Genomic DNA, 12,223 nt, shown 5'->3' with positions numbered 1-12,223 from the left:
ACAGTGCTTCTTTGTATAACTTTGGCTGTTCTGGAACTTGTTCTGTAGATCAGGCTGGCCTGGAACTCAGGGATTCACCTGCCTCTATCTCCCAAATTCTGGGATTAAAGGTATGTGCCTCCACCACCACCCAGTTATTTTGTTTTATTTTATGTTATTTTATTCTTTTTGAGACAGTGTTTTTCTGTGTACCCCTGACTGTTCTGGAACTTGCGTTGTAGACCAGGCTGGCTTCAAACTTAGAGACCCACCTGTCTGAGCCCCCTCAGTGCTGGTATTAATGGTGACACCATTGCCTGACAACATTTTAATTTTTTAGTTGAAAATTCATACAACATATTCTGATCGTGGTTTCCCCTCCCCATCTCATCTCCTATTTCTCCCTACCTGCCTACTTCATACCTTCTTTTTGTCTCTTTAAAAAAAAAAAAACACACAAATTAAAAAATAAAAATATGAAAAAGCACAAGAAACACTCATAGACAAAACAAAACCTGTAAAAACATAAGATCAGTAAGATTAAAAATGTACAAACAAGGGCTTGGAGAGACGGCTCAGAGGTTAAGAGCACTTTGGCTGTTCTTCCAAAGGTCCTGAGTTCAATTCCCAGCAACCACATGGTGGCTCACAGCCATCTACAGTGAGATCTGGTGCCCTGTTCTGGCCTGCAGGCACACATGCAGGCAGAACACTGTATATATATACTGTATATGTATATTACAAACAAAACAATATGAGACAAACAAATGGGGAAAAAAAAACAACCACCCTAGGTTGGCTTTTTGTTTAGTTTAGTTTTTTTTTTTGGCTGTCCTGAACTTGTTTTGTAGACCAGGCTGGCCTTGAACTCGAAGAGATGCACCTGCTTCTGCCTCCCCAAGTGCTGGGATTACAGGTATGTGCCATTGTGCCTAGCTATGATTTAATTTTTAAGATTATGTATTTGTATGTATGGAAATATACAGTATTTTTGGTACTTGGGTAAGTGACTGTTGGCCTCCCCCTCCCCCCGCCACCATCAGGAGGCTGTGCTAGGCCTTGTGTCCTGTCTTCTAGGCGAGGCTGTTGACAGATGCTGGTACCTGCCTGCTGTTCTAGCCCCTCCGAACTGTCTTCTGCAGGATGGAGTCCTCACCTGCCCTGTTAGGTGCAGGTGCACGGGCAAAACAGAATTGGACTGTAGAGGTCCCTTTCCTCTGAAAGAGAGGGTCTCACTATATTACCGTGGTAGCATGGGGCTCATTATGTAGACCAGGATGGCCTAGAACTCATAGAGAACTGCCTGTCTCTGTCTCCCAAGTGCTGGGATTATATGTGTGTACCATCATTATCTGGCTTTGGTTAGATTTTGGCTTGGCTGCTTTCTACAGATACTTAATATTGGTGAATTTGTCCCTTCAGAGTCATAAGTACTGTGCAGTCTTGGCTCTGTCCTTGCTCTGAGAAGTGCCCATCCGTATCTTCTACTGGGATCCTTATGATGAGTATTTATAACTGCCTTTGTGGTTGAAGCTCCAGATCTGAGTCATGTGTCTGGGTCACATGCCATTAGCGCTGGTCAAGGTTGGAGCTGGCTTCCCATCAGCTTAGAGGCCCAGGTCTTCAGGGAGGTTTGCAGGCTCAAGCGGATGCTGTTGTCCTCACACTCCTTGGAACAGCAGACCTGGGGACAAAGGGCACCTTTTTCCTGCTAGAATTGCAAGTTTTACAATTTACAAATTGTTAACCTCAGAGTCTTCTGACAATGAGGTGGCAGAGGCTTACTCTAACATCATTGTAATTAAAATTGAAATTATACGTAGAAACTGCCCTCCTTCATCCTTCCTTAGTTTTAAGTTCATTTTTATTATTTAAATCCTGACTGCCTGTCACAAGTTGGGCGTTGTGCTGGGTTCTGTGTCGGTAAGGGGAGAACAGAGATATGTTTGGGCAAACAGACATTGAAGTGTAACAGCTGGCTGGATGATTGACTAATAAGCATTAGAAGATATACCTTGGCTTCACATTCCAAATCAGTAGCCTGGCTGCGTAGGGTGGCACACGCTTTTAATTCCAGCAGTTATGAAGCAGATTTCTGAGCTCTAAGTCAGCCTGCTCTATAAAGCAAGTTCTAGGACAGCCAGGGCTGCACAGAGGAACCCTGTCACGAGAAACAAACAAACAAGCAAAAACAACAGTAGTCTAAACATGAAAAATAACTGTTGATGGTAATATCTTAATTTGATCTTTATTACATTTTGTGTGTTTGTTTCTTTCTTTATGTATTTGGTTATTTTTGAGACAGGGTTTCTTCTGTAGCCCTGGATGTCCTGGATTTCCTTTCATAGACCAGGCTAGCCTCAAACTCACAGAGATTCTCCTGCCTCTGCCTCCTGAGCACTGGGATTAAAAGTGTGCGCCACCACTGCCCCGCAAAAATTTATTTATTTTTATTTTATATGCTTTGATGTTTTGCCTGCATGTATGTCTGTGAGGGTATTAGATCCTCTGGAACTGGAGTTACACATGGTCATGTGGGTGCTAGGAATTGAACCTGGGTCCTCTGGAAGAACAGCCAGCACTCTAAACCACTGACCATCTCTCCAGCCCCACTTGACACATTTTTTTTTTAAGATTTATTTTATTTATTATTTATACAGTATTCTGCCCACAAGTATGCTTGCAGGCCAGAAGAGGGCACCAGATCTCATTATGGATGGTTGTGAGCCACCATGTGGTTGCTGGGAATTGAACTCAGGACCTCTGGAAGAACAGTCAGTGCTCTTAACCTCTGAGCCATCTCTCCAGCCCGACACATTTTTATATTATTAATTTTGTAGGTGTTTATTGGGTGGAGGCATGCCACAGTGTCTTTGTGGAGGTCAAGGAACAATTTCCTTTCTACCATGTGTATCTTAGGAATTGAACTTCAATCATCAGACTTGGTTGCTGGTGCCTTTACATCCTGACAGCCAGGGATGTGTTAATTTCAAAAGGCACAGGCATTACACTGTTGAATATTAATTCCTTGACTATAAGTGACATGCCAGAAGCCACAATTCAAGTGGTTTTGCTGGGAACATTTGTGATTCTGGGATGCTTTGTATCTGTTAGATGTTATTATTATCCAACTGACTTTAAAATGACTTTACTTTTGTCTTTTGAGAAAAGGTTTTTCTGTTAGCCTAGGCCAGCCTTGAACTCATGGTCTTCCTGCTTGCTTTCTGAGTGCCAGGACTACAGGTAGTCTCCACCATGCCCACTTACCCTTTTTCATTTTAAAAATAAAGGGCTGAGGGTACAACTTTATGGCAGAACACATAGAGCATCCAAGAGGTCCTGGGTTTAGTCTGCCTGCACACACACCAGGTTTTGACTCACAAGCTAATGCTGATGTTTAGGGACGCAGTTGTCATATGGTTGTGCCGTGTCCTCTTTGCAAGGTGGCCTCAGTAGCTGCCCAGGCTAACTAACTTGGTTTTCTCTCCTAGGCCAACGAGGTGACAGACAGTGCATATATGGGGTCTGAGAGTACCTACAGTGAGTGCGAGACCTTCACAGATGAGGACACCAGTACCTTGGTGCACCCTGAGCTGCAGCCAGAAGTGGATGCTGACAGTGCTGGTGGCTCAGCTGTGCCCTCAGAGTGCCTGGACACCATGGAGGAGCCTGACCATGGTACATTGCTGCTGCTCCCAGGCAGGTCTGTACCCATGTCCTGCCTGCACGCGCGTGTGTGTGTATGTGTGTGTGAGACCGTGTCCCTGTGAATTCCCTAGGCTGTGTTGTTTGCAGTGGTAAGAACAGTCTGAGCCATATGAAGCATCCTACTGTCTCTGTGGACTACACCTGTCTGGTTTCCATCCAGTTGATGTCCACTTAGGAGATACATCCTTCTCCTGCTAGGACACTCCTAGGGTCTGGCTGTAGAGACAGACAAATTATTAGAGATAAACCGTAACTCAGTCTACTGAGATTTGTAAGCACAGTCCCTTTTTAAAATTTGTCTGTTTGTTTTTGAGATAGGGTCTCTCCGTATATCTCTGTCCTGGAACTCACTCTGTAGACCAGGCTAACCTCGAACTTACAGAGATCCACCTGCCTCTGCCTTCCAAGTGCTAGGATTAAAGGCGTGAGTTATGATAGGACTCAGGTATGTGGCTTATGGACTAGCATGCACCCCATCAGGTGCCTATGGCTGTGACTCAGAATTGCTTCTGTCTTATCTTTTGTAGATCCCGCCCTCACAGCCAGGCTGTCGTCATGGTGATTGGCAGTGAGGAACATTTTGAAGATTACGGTGAGGGCAGTGAGGCAGAGCTGTCCCCGGAGACCCTCTGTAATGGGGAGCTGGATTGCGAAGACCCTGCTTTTCTCTCCCCCAGGTGACACCTTGCACTGTGCATGATCCACTCCTCTCCGTGCCTAGTGATGGGGAGACTTCTATACTTGCTCTGTCTGATGCTATGGAGTTAAAAACCCTGTGGAGGAGTGAGGAGTCTGTCCCGAGTGAAGGCTAGCTGCAACCCCTCTTTTCTGTTCTTTGCAGTATACTGCAGACCTTGAGGCATCTGCTGAGCCATGGCAGCCCTAAGCTGCAGGTCAGCGAATAATTTCTGGCCCATGGCTGGCTTTGAGGGAGACTGTAAAATCATAAGCCCAGCTCTGCCATGTTCTGATATCCCCCAAATTTTCTGAAAAGTTCTAAATTTGAGTAAATCCAAACTATGGTATCTAGTAGACAAGATGCTTGCTTTCTCTTGAGTTGTGCCTCAGGAGATTGACTTGTATGCTCACCAGACCCTGACTGGTTTTATCTGAAGACCTGGGTAGCCCCTCCTGAGCATTCAGTCTGAGGAGACCACTGCCTCTCAGTAGGGCCCAGGCCTGGCTGGACAGCTTTTGACATTGACCACATCTCCGGTTTGCTTTCAGGTTCCTGACTTTGTCTACTTCAGCCTGGTTAACATGGTAGCACAGACCTGTGGAACCAGTGCTAGGAGGGCTTTCTGTAAGCTATGCCTGGGCCCTCTTGCTCATACGCCACCCCAGAAGTACACTGGCTATGAAGCAGGCTCTCTGAGTGCGTCCTGGGTGCGCAGTCCCCCTGGGGAGAATCCTAGGGACTTTGAGTTGAAAGTAGTGCGCCCATTCCAGATTTTGACATTTCTCCATCTATGTGGCAGTCTCTCCTGTTTGTGAAGTTCGCCCTATCTCCTGCTTGGAGTTTTTAATCTGAATTCTAATTTTCATGCTACATTTCATGTATTCCTTTCTATCATTTTTTAAATTGAACTTCCAGGGGGCTGGAGAGATGGCTCAACAGTTAAAAACATTCTCTGCTCTTCCAGAGGTCCTGAGTTCAATTCCAGGCCACCACATGGTGGCTCACAACCATCTATGCTGGGATCTGATGCCCTCTTCTGGCATCCAGGTGTACATGCAGATAGAGCACTCAAAAGCAAACAAATAAATACCTTTTTAAAAAAAGAATTGAACTTCCAGATTAGGATTCCATAGCCTGTGGGTCCTACCCCAGGGATGAGGCTGCCGCCTGACATCAGTGCCCAGAGCAGATGTGTTGCAGTCTACCACGGATAAGCAGGAGTTCCTCCCGCTTCCCTGAAGGCTGACAGAATCCCGGGTTAACACAGATCTCAAAGACACAAGTCTACCACGGTACCTTTTGTTTTTTGTTCTTTGCGACCGAAAGACCATCTCATGATACTAACAACAAAACTCAGCAAATAATCTCCCCCTGGGGACACATTTCACTGTCACCTTCAGCTGATTTCCACAAGGGAGAATGCTGTGTATACATTTACCTTCCTGTTGAAGGGAGTTTGTGTTAACAGCTGCGCTGCCTGGTTTGATGCACTGCCAGGCAGGGGGAGCGTGCGGCAGCCCTGGGCTGCTCCAGCTGGTGGATGTTCTAGGCAACTCAGGGTGATATGAAGAAGAGCTCATGGGAGTCCCGAGAGCACAGCCAGCACCTCGGACAGTTCATTCTCTTTCTGTCCTTTCCTGCACCTTTCACACCCTCCACCCTTCCGCCTGGCAAAGATGACCTAACAGGGCCTCCTCTCTCCTGACTGGCCCTCTGTCTTTCTAGCTCCAACCCTCTTGCCTCAAAGCTGTGCAACGTCCTCGCTGATGAGGCCTTTGAGTTTTACTGTAGCCAGTGCCACAAACAGATCAACCGCCTTGAAGATCTCTCTGCCCGCCTGACTGATCTTGAGATGAATAGGTAACATGGAGAAGCCGGTCTTGCTCTGTGCCCTCAGGGAGACTCCCACCGCAGTGCTTCCCCATTGCTGGGCATAGTCCAAGGTGCTCCCGCTCTGGTCACCTCCTCTCCAAGGCACTCAGACAAGGGGACTCTTCCTGGGGCCCAGCCAGTCCTGCATGCCTTGATCTAGCTTGCCGCTTATGTCCCTTCTCCTCTATGCATGTGGCAGCCTTCTTGGCTGCTGTCCCTGTAAGAGGAAACAGTCTAACACGTGAAAGAGGATATTCCAGTATTTTACCAAAATTTTTTCTTCTACTGAGTCACAGGAAGTAGAGCTGGGCGGGGGGTTAAAGATGGAATTTTGAAATCAGATTTGTTTCTGGGTGGTGGTGGCACACACCCAGAGGCAGGCAGATCTCTGAGTTCAAGGCCCAGCCTGGTCTACAGAGTGAGTTCCGGGACAGTCAAGGCTACACAGAGAAACCCTGTCTGAAAAAGAAAAACAAAACAAAATTCGCAGGTAGTTAGTTTTGTGGAATGCTGGTTTAGTGGTGATCGCCTGTCTCTGGGGTGGCTGTGTATTCCAATGCAGGGGGACTTAACATTGCTGCTTTGTTCTTATACCTCGGGCCTGCTGCTCCTCTGCCTGGTCTCCTGTGCAGTATTCATCTCTGCCCTTTACCTCTCTGTCTCTGACCAGTCCCAGCAGAACCAGCCTTCCAGCAAATTCCCCTTGCTGGCTCCTTGTAATTTTACAAACTCATAAGGGACATCTCTGGGTTCTTTATTCATATCAACATTCCCTAGACATCCTTGGCTCAGTGGAAAGAGAGATCCGTCCTTGGCTAGGGGACTTTTTGGAGAAGGGTCTGGAGAAGAGTGGGCTGTGTGTGAAGCTATGGATAGCATATCCTGCTAAAGCACAGGTGGCAGGTGGCCACATAGGCTCTTGTTGGGCAGAAGCGTTATGGCAGAAAGGCAGACCATCCCCGTAGTGGAACATTCTTGGAGGTCTGTTAGAGGATGCCCTTTGTCTGCCCTGCTATTGCAGGGCTTTGGCCAGGCTGGAACTACACCTCTGTCCTGTTCCAGCTCCAGTCCTGGTGCCCTTGATATGCTGGCTCTTTTCCTTGTGTTCTGTGCAGCATCACAAAGCTACACGCCTTTAGCCAATACCCAGTGAAATATGATCTTGGCCAGTTGGGGAAAAAAAAAACAGAGGGAACCTGGTGGGGTCCTGATCACAATGCTAGAAGCTAGAAGTATTCTTTGAGGGCATGTTTTGGCAAGACTTGAAAACAAAACAAAACAACAACAAAAAACATTCCGGTCTCTGGTGATTTCCGAAACCCTGCTGGCTTCCACTGTGGAGGACACAGGCTTTCACTTGCCATGTGTTCGGTGCTGGGGAAGGTGCCAGCAGCATTCTTCTGCTGCTGAACTGCCCTACTGCTGATGAGCAGGTTTGAGTTACAAGTATGTTTTTAAAGAAGACACATATATTGTCTCAGTCACTGAAGACTTTTTTCCAGTGCTGAAAATCTGCCTCTAAGATGGTGATAATTATATCAGTTAGGCCTTGTGGGGCAGCAGTCAGTCTAGTATGTGGCTCAGCATGGTTAGTGGGACCTCTCACCCAAAAAGACTCTGCCCAGGTGTAGAGAGACTTCAGTATCAGCTAGGACACAGTTATCCGCACTGGTGCCCCAGTACGAGTGTGAGAGCTGAACTGTGCCTCTTGGCCTGCATGGATCGCCTCAGGATAAGCTTTGTGAACTCATGCCCTAAGTGGCCACGTGCCACTTCTGAGGCTGTTGAGTTCTTCAGGTACCTGGGAGTATCTAAAAAGAATCCATTTGATAGAAACCAAGCAGTCTGACTTCCTCAGAGGTATATTTTCAAAATTGTAAACTGTTTCAGGATTTGCTGGTCTAGTGGTTGATAGGTACACAGAGCAACCTGTTCTAATTGTTCAAGGAGTGCCCATGATTTGTAAGGCAAAAGCAGATTCGTACTAAAATCCACAGTGCTAGTCAAGAGTCTAGACAGCAGAGGGAGCCAGACAGCAGCTGCGCAGCGGCCGAGCCGTGAGGGGAGGAGCACAAGGTGCCTGCCAGTGCAGAGACAAGGGTTCTGAGGCGTCGAGAATAGCAAGCACCACCCACGGCATCTAAATCCCACTACCCACCTTTTAGCAGCCCGCAGCCCTGACGAAATGGCGCGGCAGAGACATCTAAAGGTGCTGTGCCGTCAGCATCGTCTCTCCAGTGCCCTCTGTTTGGCAGAGTGTAGCATCACGAATGAAAATATCTCACAGCAGTATACTTCCCAGAGCCACCACCAAGGATGATTTTGAGCCCAGCTGAAGTGATAAAGGAATGACTCGTGTGGCCTGCACCTCTCCTTGAAAGAGGAAAGGGAGTCCGGAGAGTCTGCTGTGAGCTAGGACAGGTGGTTCTTGCGCCTGAACACAGTTGTGTCTCCCTTGGGCCCACAGGTTCAGAAGGGCAGCCATGCTCTGATTGGCCTCAGAGTCAGAAGAGGCATATTAAGCCTGTACTTGTAGGTGGTCCATGGTATTGCCCTGGGATGGGTCCAGGAAGGGTTTCTAAATCTCTACCATACAGTTACTGTGTGTGAAGTTTCACGACCCAAGTCAAAATTATTCCAGGCTCTCCTACCATTGGAGTGCCCCTATAATAGGCAATCAACTGGGATAATGACTTCAGAAGCACTTGGGGACATGACAGTGGCCAATGATGTGGAACCAGGTGCAGTCTAGATTGGGCTTGGCCTGGTCCAGGAGCCTGCTTGGTTTCTTTTGAAGTCTTAGGGGCGAAACACTGAGACGTAGTGAAGACCTTTACAAAAGGTGCCGTGCATGCTCTCTGCCTTGCAGAGTGGGTGTCCTGTGCATGCGGCTTGCCTGGGGCAAGGGGCTGCATGCCTGTGCCCTGCTATCTTTCCAGCCCAAGCTTCCTGTTTCCTCCTGTCCTTCTGCTCCCTGACACTATTTTCCTGTTTGTTTGGTTTTTGCACAGCCCAGCCAAGCGGCTCTCCAGCAGGAAGGTGGCAAGGTAGGCAGAGCCTCGATCTTTTGTTGAAAATCTTACAAAATATACTGGTACTTATAGTTTCTGAAAAGCAGTTTAGAAAATATCCTTTTTCAGGTTGTGTGTTGTGTGTGTGTTGTTTTTTTTTTTTCCAAGTTATATTTCATAGCTTGGGATGGAAAACAATTGAGGGGAGAGGTTGCGGAAGGGGTTTCTAGGGCTGTGGTTGTAGACCTGGACCTGGGCTCATAGCAGCTTCTCCTGCCCCCTCTGCCCTTTCATACTCCCTGTAAGGGCTGGAGTGTACTGCAGGCTCCCCATGTCTACTGTGGGAGTCAGCCTCTTAGAGCTGGCTCTGGGTGGCCGCCTGCCCAGCCTATGGTCTTGACAGCTCAGTGGCTCACATGGAGAGGATAGAGGGTGGGGAATGGGTCTTCCTAGAGTCTTGGTTTTTGTTTTGTTTTTCCTTTTCTACACAGGGTTTCTCTGTGTAGTCCTGGCTGTCCAGGAACTTGCTCTGTAGACCAGGCTGGACTCTGCCTTCCAAGTGCTGGGATCAAAGGTGTGCGCCACCACTGTGTGGCTAGGTCTTAGTAGAGTCTTAAAAGTCAGCTTTTGCTTTTGGAGTTTGGCTGCTGTTGGTATAGCTTTCCTGCTATAGAAGGTGAGTTGCGCTTCTGTACAGTCTTCCCTGAGGTCAGTGTTCAGGGTCTAAGACTCGTATATACTGTTTAAATCCAGGCTCAGGTGGTACTGTGCCTCCTCCCTAAGGCAACCCTGTTGCTGTCCTGAGCCAGTGATCGCCTTCATGCTGTTCTGTTGTCTTCTGACCCTGTGTGGTCTCCACTGCCCAGCCTTCTCTTGGCCATGGGGAACATTCCCTCCTGTTTGCACAGAGTATCTGGTTTCACCCTAGAGTATCTAGGGTCCTGGCGTGTCTCCCGACACCCTGTGAATTTGTTTTAGAGACCGAGTCAACCAGTTAGTTCCTTGCCCCAGCCTTCCTTTTCCTGTTTTATCATTTTGCATATCTTCCTGTGGCTTCCTAAAAAGAGAGGGACCTGGAGGTAAAACTTGAGACCTTGGGTGGGAGTGTCCCTTGGTTGATTTGGGTCAAGGTTGTGGTTTTCCTTAGATTTTTCTGGAGTCATTTGGCCACAGCCTTTGGTATTAGAGTTGCTAAGTTTAAGAACTCATTTATTTCTTTATGGCTTTTCTCTCTGTGGAAGCTTTTAAGATGTTTTCATTGCTTTAGAAGATCATAATTTTAGCTTGGCCTGGTACTACAGGCCTGAAATCATAACTACTTGGGAGGCTGAGGCAGGAGATTCAATTTAGATGCTATCTCAAAATTTTCAAAAGTTCTGGGAGTATAGCTCAGGGGTAGAACGCATGCCTAATACGTATGGGCGTTAGGTTCAATTCCTAAAACCATTTACAACAAAGAAAAAAAGATAAATTTTATGAGTTGTTGCAAGCCCCGTTTCTCATTAATTATGAGGAACAAAGTAAAGGTGAACTCTGTCACTTGGAACCTGGCCACCCGCATCTCTAGTACAGTTGTCTTGCTGTGTCTTTATAGCCCCTCATCCTGGAGCAGTGGCCTCCTGACGGCTTGGGGTCTCGAGGAAACATGCATTATCTGCACTTGACCCTCTCTGTCCATCACCTTCTCAAGAAGGGCACTGCACTCATAGTAATTCCATGGCCATGTCATGGCCACCCTGCTCACATGGTCCTGAACAGGCAGTGGCTGGAGGAACTGTCATGGAGCTCAGCTCTCCTTGTTAAGTTCTCTGAGATTGGGGCAGCTACTGGGCTTTGTGTCTAGTGAAATCCTAAAGGGGTCAGAGGACTCTGGTGGCCTGAGAAGACAGGGCAGTGAAGTCAGATCCTCTGAAGTAGTCTCAGAGTTCATTTTTTTTTGTCGGGTGAATTTGTTACAACAAAACTCTGCTTCCACATTCATAATTCATTTATGGATGAGAAATATGTCCTGCAGCAACCTGCAGAATGTGGAAACATATGCAGATTTTCTATGCCATGTGCCCTTAAGTCTGTCCCCAGAATTCTCAGGGAACACAGAATGGCTGTCCTTTATGCATTCACATTATAATTCATGTTGCTGAATGTCCAGCCCTTTATGCATGTGGCTAAGATGGGTGTTCTGCAGTGTCCAGCTGTGACTCTGCAACCTGGCTGTGTCCATAAACCTATTCCTCCCTCCCTGTCCCTGTCTATGGAAAAGGAAGCAGGCCTCTCCTTGAGGCATCTATCACAGAGTTACCCCAGTGGGATTCACAGTCGAGACTTATTTCCATCTCCTTGGGCAAAATGTGGGTCTGGGGGAGTCCCAGAACCTCATGCTCGTCTTATTGGCCATAGTCCCTTCTCCTGGGAATTCTTGAGTGGAGTTGGTGAAGAAAGAACCCTTCTTCCTGGTGGGGATTAAGTAAGCCACACTCCCCATGCCAGACAACCTGAGCTTCAGCAAGAGGCCATACATGCTGGGCGCTTGGGGACAGCATGTTTTCCTATCCTGAGATTGGCCCAGGCCTTGGCCCTTGCCCAGGGTGGCCCCTAGGGTCTGGGGTGGGCAGTTCTCTGTCCTGGGTGTGTCATCAAATTGAGGTCAAGGTCCTTTTTAAGAGCAGTGACTGGCTGAGAACAATGTTGGGCAGCAACCTTTTGAAGATCTGAGGACAGACACACTAGAGCAGGCTCTAGAAGCAAGCCACTCTCCCAGTGTGCTGCATGGGTTTATGGTCCCCGGGCAAAGGAGCTTGCTTCTTTCCTTTTAAAATACTCATAAGAAGGAAGGGGAAAAAGGAGAGAGAGAGAGAGAGAGAGAGAGAGAGAGTGTGTGTGTGTGTGTGTGTGTATAAGCTCAGTCAGTAAGAAAGAAAACAGCTTCATTCACTGATAAGGTGAAGTGACCACAGCTGAATTCTCAGTCTGCCAA

The 12,223-nt window shown here is 47.5% G+C and overlaps 1 protein-coding gene across 4 annotated transcripts in view; it reads left to right on the top strand.

Annotated features, from left to right (window-relative positions):
• Positions 1–12,223, top strand: part of Rab11fip3 (RAB11 family interacting protein 3) — a 79,031-nt gene that overhangs the window by 51,340 nt on the left and 15,468 nt on the right. For 2 of the 4 annotated variants that reach the window (XM_055604470.1, XM_055604473.1), the window contains exons 4-7: positions 3,471–3,682; positions 4,215–4,364; positions 6,092–6,226; positions 9,250–9,285. In XM_055604470.1, coding sequence (XP_055460445.1) covers positions 3,471–3,682; positions 4,215–4,364; positions 6,092–6,226; positions 9,250–9,285 — 533 coding nt within the window. The remainder of the gene's footprint in view (positions 1–3,470; positions 3,683–4,214; positions 4,365–6,091; positions 6,227–9,249; positions 9,286–12,223) is intronic. The other 2 variants (XM_055604471.1, XM_055604472.1) reach the window with 2 other exon arrangements.

Source organism: Psammomys obesus, unplaced genomic scaffold (assembly GCF_907164565.1).
Source record: "Psammomys obesus unplaced genomic scaffold, mPsaObe1.curated_primary_1811, whole genome shotgun sequence".
NCBI classification, from domain to species: domain Eukaryota; kingdom Metazoa; phylum Chordata; class Mammalia; order Rodentia; family Muridae; genus Psammomys; species Psammomys obesus.
This window is presented reverse-complemented; position numbering and strand designations above follow the sequence as displayed.